This window comes from Aspergillus luchuensis, chromosome 1, assembly GCF_016861625.1.
Source record: "Aspergillus luchuensis IFO 4308 DNA, chromosome 1, nearly complete sequence".
Classification (NCBI taxonomy): Eukaryota; Fungi; Ascomycota; class Eurotiomycetes; order Eurotiales; family Aspergillaceae; genus Aspergillus; species Aspergillus luchuensis.
In genome coordinates, this window is record NC_054849.1 from 817,692 (window position 1) to 837,825 (window position 20,134).

Consider the following 20,134-nt stretch of genomic DNA (forward strand, 5'->3'; position numbering starts at 1 on the left):
CTACCTGAATTTGGCCCGGCACCGACCCATCACTTCGCCCTGGCAGACAAGCTCTGCGCTGAATTCACTACCATCCAGTGTGAGGTAAATGTCAAAGTACACTCGGTAAAAAGTACCCTGAGGCGTGTCCATGCGCTCGAAATCGGTCTCCAAGTTCTTACGGGACAGATCGGAGGTGAGGGTGACGACTTCCTTGATACCTGCATTCAACGTTAGCACCCCATCAACAAGGCAGCCAGTCCGAAATGCAACTTACGTGGATCCTTAGTGTACTCTGGACACACATCCTCATCGCACGCGTACAGGATATCCTCGTACATGAGGGTCGCTCCCGGCGCAACCTGCCGGAAAAAGCTCACCTTGACAGGCTCGCCGATTTTCACCCGCTCGCCCTTCTGCACGAAAATTTGCCTTGTGTACTTGCATCGGTCGCGGCCGTCAAGACTAGGAACACGGTATTGCTCGGGGTGATATCCTTCCTTGAAGGGTTGCAGCGTGGCCATCAGGTAATGGCGTCGTGCTACACGGTGCGTAATCACCCGCTCGGTGATTCCGGCAGTTACGGCACCTTTGACGATGGCAGCGACCGAGTCCATCGGTCGGACTACCTTGGACTGATACTGTGGAGGGACGTGGAGCTTGATCTGCTGGAAAAGATACTCCGAGGCACCGAAACCACCAACAACAAGGACGTTCTGCAATTCTGGTTAGCTTTCCAATGCAGCTGGACGGACGGATGCTGGGTACAAACCTGAAGTGACCTGTTCTGCGCTTGGATCGCTATGATTTGATTGCGCACCAGCTCAAGGATCCTATTTACGACGGGCTCGAAGCATTGCAGGATCTCCTCGTTAGTGAACGTCATGTAACCCTCCTCGATGCCTGCGTCCGGGAAGTCGGCTTCGATTCCGACATCCACTGCCCATTTCTGGCCATTGTTGCGGAAGTCGGCCTTGATCCGATTCTCAAAGTCCATGATACACTTGGCATAAACCTTGCCTGCCGTGCGGGAACCATCCGGCAGTTTCATCTTACGAATCTTCGCACGGAGAATGTTGCTAAAGTTCCGGTTGAGCGCGGTGGAACCACACGAATCTCCAGAGCCCGCGGTGCATTCCGCGACGCTGAACGGTTGCTCTTCTTCGACCTCATACGCAATCAAGTCGACCGTACCACCTCCACAATCGACAATCAGGATGGCGTCACCGATCTTGAGGTTCAGCAGACCGGTCTTTGCACAGAAAAGTGCCGCTGCCTCGGGTTCGGAAACCAAGGTCAGGCGGTTGTCATTCTCGTCTCTCAGGAAGCCGGCCTGGAGGGCGGCGGCTCGTGTTGCTGCTTTCCCAGCATCGTTCCAAATGGCCGGTACGGTGATGTAGTACCGAATGTTTCGCTCTTCACGAGTGAACACTTCACCCAAGGTCTTCTGGAGTTGGGCCCGCATGGCCTGTCGCAGCTTGAAGAGATAGTCGGCGGCGACATCGATCTCCGACTTGCCCGGAGGCAAAGGCGGCAGGTTGATGGGGTCAATGTACGTGTTCCCGGGAAGCATCAGCTGAAGCTTGAACCACTCGACTTTCTGTACCCCTTGCTTCGGGTATCCGGTGGGGGCCAAAGCATCAGCGATATCCGGGCCCCAACCCACCACCTTTTGGTACTGATCGTAGTACAGAACGGTCGGGATCTAGACGAGCCAAGCAAAGACTCTGGTCAGTAAGCTGGTCATGTGCGAAAGTGAGGTGGGGGGCTTCTCGGCACCTTTTGTTTGGTGTGAGTGCCTGCGCCAGGCCACTCTGTGATGATGTCCTCTCTCGCCTCGTTGTTGGTCGCGAATGCAAAAGCCACACCGGAGAATGTCGTGCCAAAATCGATTCCCACAATCAACTGAGCCTTACTCCGGCCGGCGCCTTCTACTTCGACGGCGGGGTTCCGCACGCCGTACTGGGGTTGGTGAAGGCCGGGAGCCATGCCAGGACCGAGCTGCTGTTGTAACCCGTAGCCGGGGGGAGCACCCATGGGGGCCATGGAGGACTGAGGATACGGTAGGTTGGTATTTAACGGCGGAGGGTGGTGAGGCATAGGTTGGCCTGGCGGCAGAGGGCTGGTGGGCCGGCCGGCGGTGTTGTAGGTGTAACTCGGGGGGCGCCCCAAAGTATTCTGGTTATTCATGGGGAGGCTGGTGGTCGAGGAACTGGTACCGGAGGGAGGAGAGCTGGGCGAAGTGGCCGAGGAGGGAGCGGCGACGAGGGTGTTGGTAGAAGGAGCGTTCACAGGTTGGCTGTGCTGCACAGGCGAGTGGTTCTTGTTGCGCTTCGTCCCGAAGGTGAACGATTTGAAGTTCAACCGTGAGCTCATCAGGTCGATATGGAAGACCGGATGATGGCACGGAGGGAGGATGCAAATTGGGGAGGGAAGAATAAGGGAAGGAGGGGAGGGAATGGAAGGAGAGGAGAGGAAAGGGAAGGAAGGAAGGAAGGAAGAGGGGGAGGGAAAGAATGGAGGGAGAAAGAGTAAGAGAGTAAGCGGGTCAGATGGGTAAGGCAGCAGAGCAAAGCAGGTAAGAACGAAGGACAAGAGAAGGGAGTGAGTGAGTGACTCTCTCCTCCCCCAAAAGGAATGGAATGGGAATGGCAGGAAAAGTGGGCGTGGAATCGATTGAGGCGGAGTCGGAGGAAGAGGAGGAGGAGCAGCAACAGTTTAAACTAAACACAAACAGACGGGAAAGTTAACTGAACTGAACTTTGTCACCAAAGTGATTGCGGGGGAGATGCGATGCGATGAGAATGTCAAGGATCGGGTAGATTCAGCCTCGAAAGGGGGGATGGAAAGGGTAAAGGTAAGAAAAGAGAAAGCGAAAAAAGAACTAACTAACTAACTAATTAAACGCCCAGCTAATTAACTAAGTCACTCACTAACTAACCACCATTGCTTATGAAGTTGTGAGATTTGGGATTGATTTGATGGCAGGGAATCCGTGCTCTGGAATGATTAAATTGAGAGGGTCGCGATCATGTCTGTTCTGTCAACCCTGGATTCCCCTTCCCCAAATTCTCCGACTACTACTACTAATGACTGTACTAACTCTCAGGGTCTGTCTTGACGGGTCTGGATGCGATCAAAAGAAAAAAGAAAACAATCCAAGTAATATAGTTTTATCTCGACCAGATAAAGTCTGGCGAATTCATGGTTGTACATGATTCTTTCTCAGCCTGATTCTATTATGGATGATACCATACAGTACGGTATGGTTTGATACTGAAAAGAACCCCCCCAGTTTGGCCTCGGCGTAAAGAACCCTTCCGAGAGATTGAATTGATTTCATCCTCCACAGATTACCCATCAACAGTGAGATGAGACCCAATTCTCATTCTCCCAGCCTCCTCGTCTACCGTCCAAAGTACTTTTGTTTAACTCGAGATTTGACACCCGATGATCCCTTATAATCGAGTGTTGGCAGTTGAGCCGATCCGTCTTCTTGTTGTGGGTGGATCTGCATCTGCCCGGACGGTGTCCTTTGTTTGGCCGTCCACTCCACTCATCTCTGACTTACTAGGATTTACTTAGCCTCCCTCCCGTGGACGGAGTGGACACACTCCAAGGAATGGCCCCAAGGAACCGGCGGGTTCAGCCACGCCCGCTAAGCCTTCGCCAGCCTTGTCTGTCTGTGTTTCTGTCTGTCTGTCTGTCAAACTGTCTTCTTCCCTCTTCTTTGTTTCGTTGTCTGCGGCTGAAAATCTGTGTCCCGTATCGCCGATCTGGTTTTATTTCCGTATGGTATCTTTCATGACACAACACCAGACCAACATCCCACATCTTTTGTTTCCCTGTTGGCTGCTTGCTTGCTTGCTTGCTTGCTTACTCCCGACCGACACCGGCCTGTTTTGATGGTTGCCATCATCATCACCTGCCATCATCTACAAGACTTCAATAAAATTAGTCGTATATAACATCCTTTATACATTTTGTTTCCGTGCTACCCAATGCGACGGCCGATACAATGGCTGCAACATACTGTTCGGGTCCTGGATATATCCACACATGGGTCGCTCGTGCGGCGCCTCGCGCTTCTCGATCGCAAAGCCCATTCGCTCCACGAGGCAAAACACTTCTGCCTCCGTCAGCTCCACATTCCCGGGCTCCCCAATCCCCTGGTCACCCTGACCCTCCTCACTGCCTCCGTGCTGACTGCGGTTGCTGCCGTCCTCGAAATGCCACAATAACGGTCCCACGTTGATCCAGAGGCCGTTGGGCTTGAGGCAGTGTCGGATCGCCTCGATATACCGGATGAGATTCGGCGCCGTGTCGATGAAGAACACTGTCGCCACGGCATCAAACACCTCTTTATTGCTGGGGTTGGTGTACAACACAGTAAAGTCGGCCGCCGACATGCTCATGCGCCCAAATGGCGCCGAATTCGCCTGGGCTTCCACCATAGCCGTACCCGGATGCTGATCGGGGATCATGACCTCCTGCAGTTGCTGCTCCCGGGACAGGAGGTTCGAGAAATGCAGCGCAAAGGGATGCAGTGCGTGTTTCTGAGGGCCGAGCGTGTGATTCAGAATCCAGCTGCTCGCCAGCAACTGGTGATAGGAGATCTCGTTTCCTTCCGCGGCGAAGCCTTGCCGACAGATCTCAAACACCAGTCTCCCCAGACCGGCGCCAGGAACCAACACCCTGACTTCGTCCTCGTCTTCGGAGCCCATCCGTGCGCCGAACTCGTTCTGCAAGTCGGACAGCACAGGGCCGTAGCAGACGTCTCGCTCTGCTTGGCCTTCTTGACTCCAGTCCCGGTAGAACTGTCTCAGGGTGGAGTGCGCCTTGTTGACATCGGATTGAGTGGCCGTCCCGTGCCAGTTCTCACGCGGATCGTTGGGGTCAGGGTTCGCTGATAGCCCGAACGACGAGAGACCGGTGGTCAGGATGGCATCTGCGATGTCGGCGTTCACGTCAATGGCGTCATCCACGCGGTTGAAGTTGTCGAGGATGGAGAATGGCGGCTCAGACAACATCTGCCAGTGGGCAGATGGTAGGGCATAGAATGCCTGACGACGACGGTGAGTTGTGTTCATGTGCGCCGTTCTTCGATATTGCCTGAGGGTGTTAGCAACGTAGATGACATGCCAGCGGACTACCACCGATTATGTTCAACAACACGACCGGTCACATAGCAAATGACTCACCTAAAAGAATCAAATGCAGCAAAGAGCACACGGCGCTCGGCATTATCAGCCAAGGGGTCGAAATCGCCCGACCAGCTGCGAATTTCATCTGGCTCGTGCTCGTCCATGGTGCAGTGACTAGCAATTCGTATAATCAGCAAACCGATCACAATACTCGACAATTCCTCGTAGCCAAGTAAAAATAGATCTACCTACCTACGTGCAAAAACCTACTGTAGCCAAAGAAAAAAAACAACAGCAGTTGGTAACCCAAAAACCGTCGCAAGAAATGTAGCGGGGGACCCGCACAAGAAACTCACTGACTTTTGGCGGGGAAGATGCGGACCTCAAAGCGGTGATGCAAACCAAACCACCAAACTTCAACCCAGCTGGCTAGCCAGCAAACATCCATCTTGAACTACAAACAGCAAAATATACGCACAACATACTGAACTCAACATACACCACACAACAATACCACCTCATCTTTAGAAAATTAGAGAAAGGAAGAAAAAAAGGAAGCAAAGATGACAACAGAAATCAAAGAACTCTCCCTCCCCCTCCCTTACACCCCCCACACGACCGCCCACATCCACCTCACACGACACCAAACCTGCAGCACGGTATTCCTAACCTCGTCGACGCCGGGTGATGCAGCGGGGAGTATCAAGCCGATGGGGAGTTTTGTGTATGCGATGCCGGATGTAAGTTATCTATTCCTGTTCCTCCCTCCCTACTGTAATACCAATTTGCTTCTTCGCCATTATGAATATACGCTTCTTACTGTATATACCTATCAACATCACCATAACCTACTATATAAACTACTAGTATAGTATCAGTGATGGTATGAAATGATCTAACAAGAACTACAGAGAATGAATCCCAAAAACGTGCTATCAACAACCATCTACTCCTCCCCGGGAAGTGTAGAATACACAGCCCGGATTGCGAAGATTCTCGCAAGGAGAATGAAAACGCCTGTTTATGTGGGCGGGAGTATTGAGCCTGCGACGATGGGGGTGATGGCTGAGGAGGAGATTGAGGGGGTGAAGAGGATTGTGGAGGTTGTTGTTAGGGGGTGGGAGGGGATGAAGATATGACTTTATCATGTTACGTTGGAGTGTTCTTATGTAGTAAGTAGTACTGGAAGGAAATGGATGGATGATGGACGTGGCATTGGGGGAGTTGGGTGTTTCTCTATTGATTCTCTCTGTCTGTTAGTTTCTAGTTCTGAATGTTCATTTGATTATCAATATATTCATGATATAATACTCATGCCAATAGCACAGAGTACTATAATTCCTTTTCCATCAATGAATGAAGATTATACCTCATCTCTTCACAAATACTACTAGTACTTACTCATCGGACATTCCGACACACCACACCCACATCTCCGATATACCCAACTAATCAAATCACTCAGCACTTCAAATTAATACGAAGAGAGAAGCAATAACCAACGTCCAGTCACTGCAGCGGACCTACCAGCTCCGCCAATTCCAATTCCCTCAAGCCACTCGCCAAATCATCTTCCTCCGTACGGAGTACGTCGTAGTCTACCGGCTTAACTATCGGAACCAGAACCACCTCCGATCATTTCGGAGCTACCCACCAACCACCATCTACCTAGTATACCTTAGTACTCATCGTGGAGCTATCCCCTTTGATTAGAAGGCTTAGCTTGGGCGTTATTACTAGTATAGATTAATCATTGAGCTAGATAGTAACTAACTAACTAGGTAACTAGTTAGTAGGTGAAAGGATCAGTCGAGTCAAATTTGTCCGTGTAGGTGTTGTCCTCGCCAAGTGACTGACTAGTTAGTTAGCTAGTTAGCTTGCTTACTTAGTTGACTGTTGAGAGGGAGTATCGTCATAGCCGAGGTGAAGCACGACACTATCCACTATACTATACTATGGAATAGGTAAGAAGTAAGGAGGAGGGGGGAGGAGTATGTAGACAGGTCGGATGCTGTGCGTAAGATATGATTATGCGTTGCTTGATTATATTTGATAGTTACAAAGTAGACTAGTATAGATTAATGAGTGATACTTCTTTCATTTTCATTATTTCCTTGCTCAGTAGTAATACCCTTGCAACTAAGCAATCTGCATCAACAAATTGCCTCACACTATATATTACTGCATCAATCAATTAATCCAGTTCAACATACGAATCAATTAGCATTATCCTACTGCGAATATATTGGAAGCACTGACCCCGGAGAAAGACTATCCCAGGAAAAACAAAGCCCTCGCGGACTAGCCTAGCGCATGTCCGACATAGATAGTGGTAGGTAGGGCACGAGCATCGCTTAGATAGTATTACTACTTGCAATAGCCGACGATACTGCACAATTATACTTGATATAACTATCAATCAATTGGCCTAGATAGAAACTAGCGTCTCATCGAACATTGACCCGCGCAATCTCAGAATCTTTGATTCATTAATCGATTGAGCACAACTCACTACTAGTATCTACTTCCAGTGTGTTTATGTTAATGTCAATCTCGCAAGATCCTTTACCATCGGTAGAAGAATATCGCATTCGCATATTGCTATTGTTCGTAGTAGATACTATATCACACATAAAACCATAGATGACTATAATTCCACACACACACATATAATAACAATCACAGTACTGTCTAACCGGCATCGCCTATCTAAGTAGTAAGTACTAGTACTACTCATCGACAGATCGATCGATCCCAAAAGGATATGACCTCACTCTTCCCATCCCAAGTGGAATCGAATTACGACGACAGAGGAAATAAAATCAAATCAGCCAACATCACTGGCCCATGCAACAACAAACAATAAGAGGTCAGTGCATCCATCCCCCACGTGGACTGGTCCTGCTCACGGGCAATCGTCAATCATTGGGCATTGAGCCGACCGAAGTGGTGTGCCGAGGGCCGGTGGACGAGCAGCATACAGATTACAGAGATGGGTGCGGGAAGAGAAGAGGGGAGGGGGGGGACGAAAAAGGATGAAACAGGAGGCAGTACCCCGTAGTAAAGTGGCAAGAAGGTGTGTGTCTGTGTGAGAGACCCTTGTTGCTGTTACTGTGGGTTAGAAGGTTAGTCCCGGTGACCGGAACTCACCGAATTTGTTGGCGTTTGCGATGGAGACGGACGGGCTTGTATGGACGGATAGGTTTCCTGGGCTGACCACCTCGGAAAGTTACTTTCTTTACTTGGCTCGCTACTAGATAGTAGTATAGTAGTACTAGGTTACGTAGCCGCCAGAGGAAATGAGGATTGGATAGATAGAGAGGGAGGGAGGGGAGATTAGTATACCCTATCCACTCCCTCATGACACCGCCCCTTCAGCATTAGTAGCAATTGAGAATACGAAATGATTATCTAGTAGAAGCGATGCAGGGTCGGTCTGGCCAGACAGCTAACTACTAAGCTAGCCAAGATTTGCCGTGGGATGTAACAGGGAAGGGAAACTCACTAGTAAATCAGCGCGTGCGCAAAAGAGGAATTGGGAAGAGATGAGACCATCTATCTATCCAAGAAAGATGGTTACAGGATGGGGTGCAGCGGCAGACTGTCACGGGATGGACCGTCCACATGGGGATGGATAATGGAGGCCGGAGGGAGGGGAGAGGGGGCACCGGACCCTGCGAATTGATTGATTGTGCGCTGCTACTAGCAGAGCAAGAGAAATTGTCATTCACCCAATAATAGTCATCCGGTCAGTTACCCGGTGGTTGTCTCCAAACCGGACCACATTGGCACGTATCTAGCCATACTCCAAAGGGATCCTTTCCCGTCCGGCTGTCGGAATCTGCGCCCTTTTCTATGCGTTTGACTGGCTGCTAACTTTAGCTCACCGGAAAGTGCGACTGGCTGACATGACAGCCCCCTCGGAGTCTCGGAGACGGATTGGGAAGAGAGATCACGACTATCGTAACCATCTCTCTCCACCTCGTTCTTAATCATCTTGTTATAGGTCATAAGCAATCCCTATTTATTCCTGCTGTATACTGTGTGATCGATCCCATTGGCGTCGACTATCTACTTACCCCTCAGGTGGCTTGTCTTATCATGGGTGAATGATGATGGTGGTGTTGATTTAATTTCCGGTCATCTCCAGGACCGTCAAGACGGGCTCTAAAGGTCTAACCGTATCGTCGCATCGTTAGAGATCTCGGTTAGAATATCCGGCCCGGCTACGTTACATACCACCACCACCTCTCCGGCCTTACCAGACTTGCAGTCGCTAGTCATCCTTAGTCACGACCTCTTAATCTCCTTTTCATTCCCCGTGGCTGATGGTCGAGATGATGATAATTTCAGTGGATATTATGGAATTTCGCTTCGTAAAATGGGCATAACCAATGTGGTATCCAGCAATCGACATCGGAGCCTAGGCTCACCATCAGGCATCTGAGCACACCTGGCTGATACTGATGCGGGGACCCAAGCCCACGCATCATCTCGACACGAGCCTAGATGCCCAGCTAGAGCTGTCCAGGTTCCTGAGCCGAGCTTCCAGCCAACGGGCCGTCATGCAACCAACCTGCAGGCCTCAAAATCGAATCCTTCCGCGACAATAAACCTCGCGACATCTTACTCCGTACTATGCTTTGCTAATCCCAATAGGATGACCGGGCTGTGCGCCTGGCCCTCCACAAAGGGATTGGTCTGAGCGATGTAATGTTCGAGTCGATAGGCCCAGAAGCAGACCGAAAATATCAGCAACAATGATCAGAGTAATACTTTCTAACAAATCACGAAATGAAGCATGAGGGGCCGGAAAAGAGAAAGCAAGGCTTCTAGCCCACGGCACAAGACAGGGGGGAATGCGTAACCTGCACCGCCGAGGAATGCGGATGTTGTCCGTCTGTGCGACCTCTCCCAGTAGATTGGCTGGGGATATCATTTCCGTAGCAGACAGGGCAACATTTTGTGTGTGTGTGCGTGCGTGTGTGTCCAGTAGAATGAAATAGCAGCATGCAGCTGGATCCATGATGCGGCTAGAGCTCGTGCCCACCCCGCCCAACTTCTCTGGTTCTGCGCAGGCACACGACGGTCATAGTCGGCGCTCGGTCGACGGTCATCGCGACTCGGAGCTAGTCCTCGTGCTTCCTTGAAAATATGTAGGTACCAGGAAGATGCGTCAGTTACTGGGCTCTCCGGAATCCGCGAGCCGAAAGGGAACAAGTAGTAGAATGGTGGCCCAACCAAACATCATCCTCGTCAGCTAGCCACTCGGAACACGATGCCTACGATACGATCGATGGCTGGATTCAGACATCTGCGAGGGAGCGTCTGCTGATTATCAGTGCGACAAGCAATGGACCCTGTTTCCACTATTTTCCCTTCCGTTTAATTGTTGGATCGACATGACCGTCAGGACTCAGGAGCCCGAGCCTTGATGGATGCCGCGCACACAGACACAGACACACCACTAGATACTGGGATAGGGATGCCAAGTTCGACTACTTGATGATAGTCTCTCGCCCGAGTCGACGGTTGAATGGCAACTGCTGAGGAGAAGGAACATACGCCCCCTCATTGGTCCAGAGATCTGACGGCTAAAGCTAGTCCACGGCCCAGGCTGACGGCGGTGGATGGCAAGTGATACGGTGACCACACAAGCCTCAAAAAGCCTCTCGAAGACACAATGAATTGCGTAGGAGAAGGCGCCAAGCGAAAATTCTGAAGAGCTAAAGAGGTTAAGATTAACCGGCCAACAGTGAGGGAAAGGGAAAGAGGGGAATCCGGAGAGAGAGAGAAAAAAAAAAAGGAACGAAAAATCTCCCATCAGATCCCGCATACTAAACTACATTCAGCAGGAGCAAGAATATGGCAAAGGCCGAGGAATGGCAATCTTAACCAAATTCTAGGCGAACCGATCTCTCTCTCGCTCGCTCTCTTTATCCGTAGAGAAAAAGTAGATCAGAAAGTAGAAAATAACAAATAATAAATGAAAGTAAAAATAAAACACAAAAATGATGGGCCGGGGATTTTTCGCTCTGGCCACCACCCGGGCGGTTTTCTCCGTGTTTCGTCCGAAGCTGGCGTCACTCGTAAGACTCCAACTCCGCCACGGTGATCCAAAGTCATCGTCAGCCAGCAGCAAAAAGCAGCTCACCGGCTCAATTGACAGAGACAGAGAACGATGCCCAGAGATAGAAAGAGGCATTAACATTATTATTATTCCCCATCGCGTAATATGCAGGATTTGCGGTGGAACTTGACCACGGTTGCTGCCTCGTGCGTCCATGTGGCTCGGCCAATAGGCTCTGTCCGGAGGCGGGATTCCGAGTCGATCGTCAGAACGACGCTGAACTGCTCGTCTGGTACGGATGGTTGTAGTAGACAGTAATCTAGTAACCAATAAAATGATGCTGCTGCTGCTGCTGATGAATGAGTGAATGAATGTCTTGTCTCCCCTTGCACATTCTTCTACTCTCGGAGACATGTACGTATGCCCTGTAGAGTTATGTAGCACCCTGTTCATCCGAGTCAATCCGCGGGAGTCACCGACTAGTACCCTGTAGTACTACTAAGTAGGGTCCGGCAATCGTGGCGCGCGCAGGTTACTGTCCGACAGCCAACCATTCTGCTGGAGACTATCGAACTGTACGGCCCGAGGGCAAATGCGCCTCCGACGACGTTTCAGGAAACACATCCCCAAAATCACGCTCATCCCTCCCACGTACTCAGGGGGGGAGGGAGACCAGCAACACACGGACTCCATCAGCATCGGTGAGGAGAATTAAGAATAGTAAAAACGATCCGCTTCAATATCCAATCAAACCGTTGAGGAGCCCCATCAACCAGGTGGTAAAGGCGGCTTTGACTTTCCATGTCTCCGTCATCACTGTGACCTCCTGGGACACGCCAACCAACCCAAAGTAGCAAGCTGATGGGTAGATGCGAAGAGGAGGGGGGGAAGAAGGAAAGTGGAAAGCCACTCGGCTTTGACGACTCCCAGGGCTCCATCCATGGATGGAGAATGGGGAGGGGGGAAGGAGAGGACAGGCTTACTGTAGACAGCCTAGCTAACAGTTGGACTGCCAGGAGTTGCCGTGATGATCATCAGCGAACCACGGCGGTTCCAGGCTGAACTGGAAGAAGCGAGAGACGTACCAATCCAAGCCCGGCCAAGGTCAAATGCCAGTCCTGCCCAGAACAACCTGATCCATGTCAATTCCGCCTCATGGATTACAAACTAGAAAAAGACTAGTCAAGGGCCAAGGAACCTCCTCAGCTGCAGGTCAGAATTTAAGCACGGAGTTGCTCTCCGTACCGACGAATGTCAGAAGTCAGAACCATAGTTAAAATCCCCTTCCAACTACTCTCAACCGTTCTTCCGTCCCAGCCTCTGGGAAGCTCAGCCGTTCCGCCCTTTTCCTGAGTGGGACCTCGTGGCCCATGGATTCACCAGGAATTTTTTTTTTTTTTTTTTCATTAATTCCTGGGCAATCCGTAGATGAAAAAGAAATACAGAAATAAATAGAAATACAAAAAGGCAGAATGAAACCAAATTAAGACGAGCAGACAGGTAATAAAAAAACAATTGTGACGGACACGTTGTGGATAGCCGGTACCCAGGAAGACACTGCCACTGTCGATCTCGGGATACTCTCAACTAGCCAGAGGTCTGATCCTCTACTAAGAACAACCAGCTCAACAATCAACAGCCTGTGGGCGGGTAAGCGCAACGAAAAAAAAGAAAGAAAGAAAGAGGCCCCCAAGCGATGGACAATGGGGGGAGGGAAAGAAAACGGCGAGCCCAACACGGGAGCTTGTTACCGAAAGGCTGTGGTGCAGCAAAGAGACACACGCGATGACGGGCCGTTGTAGCGCTGGTGTTAGTACTAAGTAGTTAGTATCTATCTAGCAGTAGGTGCTAACTCGGTAATCCATAATAATAGTAATTCCATGAGGCACAGGAAGCAATTTAGAAGTCGCAACGATCAAACAAAGAACCCACACACCGGGCTATTCCGTAGGGCCAGTGGTTTTTAATATATGAGAAACATTCGCATCGAGAGACAATAATAATTTTAGCAGATGGACCGTCGAAACTGGTCCCAGCATCGTCATCGTCATCCCGCTCGTGTTGCCCCTCCGAATTGACCCAATGTGGGATCAGGTTGAAATTCATCTGGCCGTCAGGAAAAAGCAATTATCTCAATCAATCAGCATTGAATAAGCAATGAGGGGGTGGAAGCAGACATAGAAAAGACCGTAGAAGTACAGAGAATCACAAGAATGACGGCAAATAATATAGTATAATAATAAAATAGAAATAAACCCAGACAAAAAGAGTAGAAAGTAAAAAGGTAGAATAAAATAAAAATAAATAAAAATTAGAAAGCCCACGCAGGAAAACCAACCCGCCAGTCAATCAACGGGAACCGGGGCCAAGAAGGAGAAAAATAAAAATTCAAAAATTCAAAAAAGAAAAAAAGAAGGCTGTCGGCAACAGATTCCTAAGGATAGACTTCTGCAGTAAGCTCATTTGCTAATCTCCGCACCCCCCTTCGATCCGATTTGCGTAGGCACCTGGTCTCGTTTCAGCCATGGCTTTTGGGATTATTGAATATTTTTGTCAACCGCCGAGCTGCTTAGCACTAAACTCTGTAACCGGGGTCAGCCGAGAGACTTTCGGAGCCGATTCCTGGGCATGGATAGGACCCTGGCGCAGGAGCTCTGGCACGCCATCCGAGGCCTGGTCGCATGCAAAAAGTGGGCAGCGGCGCTTGAGTCGAGCTTGTTCTTTTCCCCCCTGGTATTGTAAGTAGTGTTTCCCCCCTCCCCTCTCTTCTGCTGGCTCTGCCACCAACGGAATGGACGGAAATTGTCTGGGATGGGTGAGAATGTTGTAGCAATCAGATACTCTTGAAGAAGCAAGGTTCATGAGAAGACAGCCAGTCTGCTCCAATAGTGTTGTAGGGGTCTTTGTTTCATAGACCAGATCTAAGTAGGTTACTAGTAGTTTAGTAGTAGAAGAGGGCAAGTGATGCTCGGAAACGGGAAGCTGAACTAAACTGAAAACAATCGGATCGAATAAAATAAAACAGTAGTAATAATATTAAAAAATATTATCCCAATTAAAAAATAATAAAATAGAATAAACAAAATTTAGGAAAATCCCAGAGGCTCCGAGGCGGCGATGAAGGATGGATGACTGACGACGTCTGCTCGTTCTTCTTTAGTAGTTCATCCAAAGTATGACTGAGACTGACTGACGACTGGCTTATCATCCCTTCCATGACTGTCGTTGGCCGTCATTCTCATTCTCTTCCTCTTGACACTATATTCAACCTTCGTGGTCCCCGGGCTGTCATTCCCTTCTCCTCTTTCCTTACTACTGCAACAATAACAACAACAACCACCACCACCACTACTACAACTACTTACTATTCCTCCTTGCTATCCTTCTTCTCTCCTTTGCCCAAAGAAAACAACAATCGGCCCGCGTATTCATTCGATTTTTGACTTTACCTTGTCTGCCAACTTCCCAACCCTCCAACTCAGCGTCCGCCTAAAGTACTATCATCTATCATCATACATTCGCCTAACGCTGTGCCCTGACCTCTTGTCTGGTGCTTGGCTTCGTGCCCACGTTCCTTGCAGCTCGTCTATCTCGGTGTTCCTTTCATCTCTATCTTTCCTATTTGGCTGTTGTATGGCTTCATCAGCGCCCACAGGACGACTCATCTCCATCTGTCCGCTCCAACGACAAGAGAGCTACCGCTTCTAGATGACCCCACGGTAGCCCCATCGTCCCAACTTAACTTTCTGGTCTGGAGCATATTGAACCCTGTGGCTCTCTGGTTCGGGTGTAATTTTGGCGCGATCGAGACAGTTCATTGATTGATTGATTTCCATCCCCCCCATTTGCCATCTTTTGCCACTGCGGCCAGCTTCCCGATTCAATCCACACTTTCTCGGGCCTCTTTCTGGGTTGGCGCTCGGGATTTCTGCCGTCGATTCGGGGTCCAATAATTATTCCTCCCTCTTTTCCCCTCCCCATCGTTGTTTGCTGTTGCAGCTATCATCATTCTGCACTAGTGTCGCATTTTGAGTTGCACACTATAGGAAGGACAGTTTCCCCATCGGCTTGTGCTTCCTACCTTTTATCTTTTTTTTGCTCGCTTTGTATCATCCAGATCCCCCCCGCCTTCCGTGCTTCTTCCATCGGACGAGCGGGCAGCTTCGTCTGGTCCGCAATCGCTCCGGGCTTGCACACCCCCCCTCCTCCTTCTCCTCCCCCTCAAGTGTCCCCCCTTATGAGGTTGCATTGCGGGTGTCGACATGCAGACACACTACTATCATTCCTCGAGTAGCCCGAACCAACCAGGAGGGTCATATGAACTTCCTCCGGTGCACGCGGTGACCTCGCCTCCAGCTCCATTTCAACCGCATGGGCCCGCACCTGCTCCTCTACTCTCCGCTCCGCCGAGTCGACCCGACAGCGGGTTGAGGATGGCCCATCTACTGCAACCGTTGGCACAACATATGCCCAATCCCCCACCTCCTCCCGTTACAAACGCTCCCACCTACGCTCGTTCATACGAGTCGAGTGGCTCTCCTGCTGAAGGCGCATCGATGCTCGCCGATGCGCCTCCCCTCAATGGTCCCGGATTGCTTCAACCGATGGGCGGAGGTGCTGCGGCTGGACCGCACCCCCATCATCAGTCACAGCAGCCTTTGCAGCAAAAGAGGGCCTATCGACAGCGAAGAAAGGACCCCAGTTGCGATGCCTGTCGGGAACGCAAAGTCAAGGTACGTTACGCCGCAGTGAAGGTGACCCTGGTGGTCGCCCTCGTGAACCCAGCATGGCTCATTCAATTTAGTGTGACGCTTCCGAGTCGTCCAGTTGCACAGAATGCACCAACCGTAAGGTGCGCTGCCAATTTACAAAGGAGACGAATCGACGCATGTCTTCAATCAAGTTCGTGCCGTGGCTGTTGTGTTTGTGGGAATCTTGCCTTTCTAATTTGACTGCAGGCAAGTCCAAGACCTCGAAAAGCAGCTGCTGTCGACCAAGCAACAACTACAGCAACTCCGGTCGGGCATGTTACGATCGGACAATCTGATGGATCTGGATATTGATGGTGCGGGGCAGCCTCAGCTAAAGCTTCCGGACGCCGGGTATCGTCCCCCGCGCCGGCCACAAGCGCCTGTGATGCAGGATCTGGCCGAGGCTCGCGCAAATCTGCGAAAATACGGCAAAGGGATCCTGAGGGTGCCACCTCCATACCGTCAGCCGGGCCCCAAGTCCTTGATCACCGCTGATCCTCCACGCCTTCCCCCGAAGGAGCTGGCCAATCGCTTGCTGGGACAGTATTACGCTTGCATTCACTCCGTCCTGCCTGTAATCCATTGGCCGACTTTTGTCGCCCAATTTGAGGAGGTCTACCAAGCAGGAACCCTCCTCGGCGTGCCCCGTGAATGGGCCGCGGTTCTATTTGGAGTCTTTGCATGTGGGCGTTTGCACACCCTGGAAGCGAATCAGGAACAGGAAGGCAAAGAATTTGTGACCGTCAGTTGCGGGGTGATCGATGTATGGCAGGACAACTTCACCCTGGACCAGGCACGGGCGGCGCTGCTGGTCAGCATTTTCTTGTACGAGGTTAATTCGCAGTCGGCGAGTTGGGTCTGGATTGGGTCCGCCATCCGAGTCGCGCAGGAGATTGGCCTGCATTTGGAGTCGGGCCCTTGGCCCCCTCTGGAAGGCGAGATGCGGAAACGGTTATGGTGGGGGATGTACACCTGGGATAGGTATGAGCTGCCAGCGATGGTTCACTCATTCGGTATCCGGCTAACAGTAATTGCAGGCTACTCGCTTTGGAGATGGGAAAACCAGTTCTCATCAACGATCAAGACTGCGACGTGGGCCTCCCGTGTCCCATCGACGAGCAATATCTTTCTTCAGACGGGGGCGTGGTGCCGGAAAGCCCCCAAACGTCCCCATTACTGGCCACCATTCATGTGGTTCGATCGATCGGCCAGCTGTCCCGAACGTTGAAGAGTCCGACAATGAGTCTCGGAACCCTTGAAACCTTCGAACGACACTTTAGCACCTGCCTCGCAACCTTCCCTCCTCAATACCACCCTACAGCCGACCAGTATCTCGACCCCCGTACCCTCGCCCCGATTCTCTACCTCCAAAATGCTCGCCTGATCCTCCACCGTCATAATATCTCTCCTTTCTGTCCTCCTGAAACTCGAACATCATCATTGGACTATTGTGTTTCCACTGCTCAGGATACCGCCCGCTTACTTTCCCGCTGTATGCGACCACCATCCAGCCCTGGAAGTGGGTTTACGGCCACGAACGGTGACGACTGGAGGCCCCTGCTGGCATCCTCCGCAGGAACCATGCTGTGTGTGCACCTTTGGCGCTGTGCACTTCTACTCCTCTTTCGCCAGGATTTCGCTTCTGCTCTCGTCTGTGTCCAGGCGTGTACTGCTATTGGTGATTCGCGCGCCGTGAATATGGCCTGTGGACGCTATCTTGCGTTCTTCCTCAAAGTGGTTTTGGACCGGCTACGGCGCAACGAATTAGCAGTGCTCGAGCGTGACGAAGAGTTGATGGTTTATGTATCCGGCGACATGCAAGGAAGCGCTGAAGGTAACTGGGTCTGGCAGGGCAGTGAGACCGGCTCGCAGCTGGAAGTGATGTCGCCCAAAGTCAGCAGCCCGGTGGCATATTCCCATCCGGAGGCCAATGCAGGGCCAGAAGGGTGGGAGGGGTGGAAGTGGGTAGAGCAGACGGTGCATTACCTCCACGAGAGACAGCAGCAGCAACAGCAACAGCAACAACAAGATCTTCAGCATCGTACCAAGCCCGCAGAAACGGCATATCTTGGGCCGGAATCAGCCACCGCGAGCTCTGATGCGACGACTCCGCAGTCGAGCTCGTCTCATTCGCGCATGACCATCGCGAGCATTATCTGAGACCGCTCGCGATGATGCCACTTCACAATGTGGCAGATATGAACATTAAAAAAAAAAAATCAAGTCCTTCACAATAATACGGCCGAAGCTTAACGTTCGGACTCGCTACGAAGGCGACTCACCGGCCGCCAAATGAGAGCGAGCACGCGAGGGGCCCGTTTCCCTCAGACCGGACAAGACCTTTGTCCTACTCAAAACTTGTATTACTGTTCCGGCAATTGTGGGAGAACCCCACAGGCATGTGAGATGAGATCATGGATTACGAATCAGCTGCGATGTTTTACCGACGTAGATATAATGTTGGACTTTTTGTATACAGTACACGCGTGTATAGCCGAACCTAGACTTGCACCTCTCTCCTTGTCCTTTCAGCCATCACAATTGATTTTCAATAGCATCGTGCATATTGGACTAGCGTTTACAATTGGGGATGCTAATGCTAATGCTAATGCAATCATCATCATCATCACTCTGTCTCATTATTACACGAACAACAGTAGTAGATACTAAGCTAGGTCCCGATATAATTAAGTCTCAAGGTTAATGCTCCGTCCAAACCGCGCATACAAAGCCACCTTCAGCTGCTGCAACTCTTCCCGCAGATCACTCAATCCCTCCTCGAGCTTGCTCACATCGGCATCGACCTGCTCTGTTGCCGTCGACAGCAGAGACTGGGCCTCTTCAAGGGGGAGTTGGAAGAACGCATCTCCGATTTTGTACCTGCATTGCAATTAGCACATCCCCTAACCCCCTCCTTTTCAAGCTCTAGCTCGCCTCGGCTCGCAGAGATAAATAGACAGATGAGAGAGAAAAAGAAAAAGGAAAAGAAAAAAGAAAAGAAATAAAACTTACGGCACCAACTCATCCTCGTCCGCCAGCTCCAATTCCGTGGAGATTTCTTCTAAGTCTTCTTTATCTTTCTGGGGTGGGTTGTCAGATCAAGCTTTTTTTCTTGGGAGGGGAATCATGTGTATAAGGGGGTAGAATCATAATGCATATCCATCCATATCCATATCCCCGTTTATTAATTACTTAAGGGATGTAAAGGAAGTCAAAGATAAAATAAATAAAAGTGATGAACATACCATCTTCAACTTCAACTGCTCCTCCAGCAGTGTCTCGCGCTGGTGTAGCCGACTAAAGCGATTGATCTTTTCTTGGTCCTCGCGGCGGACTTCGTTGTCCTCGCTGCCCGTGAGGGCTTCGTCTTCTTTGGTGAGCTGAACAAAAATTTTTAGTATTTCATAGGCTATCTTTTTTTCTTCTGTATAGGGGTTTGAAGAGGTATACGTACCATGCGAGTTTGCATCATCTTGGCGGGGTTGTGGTGGGATGTTTGTTAAGGATGGGGATGGATTGATATTTGATTGATTAATTAATGTGATGATTGTGAGGGGAGCTGGCTTTGGGTGCCTGAGGCTTGTAAGGCTGCAAGGCTTTAAAGCTGGTCTGTGCGGGTTCATTTGTTGGTGCCTGAGGATAAGAGGGTGTGAGGTGGTGATGTGGTGGGTGGGTTTATGCATTGTACTATAATGGTTCTTTAGGTGATGAGGGGGAGGAGGTATCTGGGGTGCATCGGATGTGATATATGTATTTTGCTATGGTCTTGATGTTTTTGCGGTGATTCTACTCTGCTATGTCTGTGTGAGGCTGGCAATAGACTTGATTTTACATGGGTTTCATATTGTCACTATGATAGCTGCTCTGCTATATTGATATGAAATCACCCCCGGATTCCATATCCGTACAACTAACAACTACACTTATGCTATGCATTCCCTTTGCAGTAAGAATCGAGATACTTCCATCCCCATCGACGAATATCGCCAACACCATCTGGTCGTGTGACATCATCCCCGTCAGGTGCCCTCCGCATTGCCGATCACGTTCAGCCGCTGCCACGAGAGATGACTCCAATCGCCGAGCCATCTCGATTGTTTGCCGTCATCTCCACGATAATCTTTGACGGTTCCAACTTTCCTGTGCCTTACTAGTCAGGTGCAGACGTTGAATGTTCAGTCGTGGTGGTC

The 20,134-nt window shown here is 50.5% G+C and overlaps 6 protein-coding genes across 6 annotated transcripts; 2 read left to right on the top strand and 4 right to left on the bottom strand.

The window, feature by feature from the left end:
- Positions 1 to 2,355, bottom strand: AKAW2_10288A (Hsp70 family protein; the record flags this gene model as incomplete). Its single annotated transcript, XM_041685523.1, has 4 exons — positions 1 to 200; positions 257 to 695; positions 752 to 1,684; positions 1,759 to 2,355. 4 exons carry the CDS (start codon positions 2,353 to 2,355, stop codon positions 1 to 3), a joined length of 2,169 nt encoding a protein of 722 aa, XP_041537008.1.
- Positions 2,356 to 3,953: 1,598 nt separating this feature from the next.
- On the bottom strand, positions 3,954 to 5,571 carry AKAW2_10289A (uncharacterized protein; the record flags this gene model as incomplete). Its single annotated transcript, XM_041685534.1, has 4 exons — positions 3,954 to 5,091; positions 5,181 to 5,297; positions 5,376 to 5,389; positions 5,506 to 5,571. The coding sequence occupies 4 exons, from the start codon at positions 5,569 to 5,571 to the stop codon at positions 3,954 to 3,956; spliced, it is 1,335 nt and encodes a 444-aa protein (XP_041537009.1).
- Positions 5,572 to 5,686: 115 nt separating this feature from the next.
- Positions 5,687 to 6,262, top strand: AKAW2_10290S (proteasome assembly chaperone 4 family protein; the record flags this gene model as incomplete). The annotated part of the gene is made up of 2 exons (XM_041685546.1): positions 5,687 to 5,863; positions 6,035 to 6,262. 2 exons carry the CDS (start codon positions 5,687 to 5,689, stop codon positions 6,260 to 6,262), a joined length of 405 nt encoding a protein of 134 aa, XP_041537010.1.
- A 7,484-nt stretch (positions 6,263 to 13,746) lies between these two features.
- On the bottom strand, positions 13,747 to 14,055 carry AKAW2_10291A (uncharacterized protein; the record flags this gene model as incomplete). Its single annotated transcript, XM_041685557.1, has 1 exon — positions 13,747 to 14,055. The coding sequence occupies one exon, from the start codon at positions 14,053 to 14,055 to the stop codon at positions 13,747 to 13,749; it is 309 nt and encodes a 102-aa protein (XP_041537011.1).
- A 1,400-nt stretch (positions 14,056 to 15,455) lies between these two features.
- On the top strand, positions 15,456 to 18,104 carry AKAW2_10292S (transcription factor domain-containing protein; the record flags this gene model as incomplete). The annotated part of the gene is made up of 4 exons (XM_041685568.1): positions 15,456 to 15,926; positions 15,998 to 16,095; positions 16,152 to 16,925; positions 16,982 to 18,104. 4 exons carry the CDS (start codon positions 15,456 to 15,458, stop codon positions 18,102 to 18,104), a joined length of 2,466 nt encoding a protein of 821 aa, XP_041537012.1.
- Positions 18,105 to 18,631: 527 nt separating this feature from the next.
- AKAW2_10293A (tubulin-binding prefolding complex subunit GIM3) lies at positions 18,632 to 19,416 on the bottom strand (the record flags this gene model as incomplete). The annotated part of the gene is made up of 4 exons (XM_041685579.1): positions 18,632 to 18,824; positions 18,957 to 19,024; positions 19,190 to 19,324; positions 19,399 to 19,416. The coding sequence occupies 4 exons, from the start codon at positions 19,414 to 19,416 to the stop codon at positions 18,632 to 18,634; spliced, it is 414 nt and encodes a 137-aa protein (XP_041537013.1).
- Positions 19,417 to 20,134: the final 718 nt, after the last annotated feature.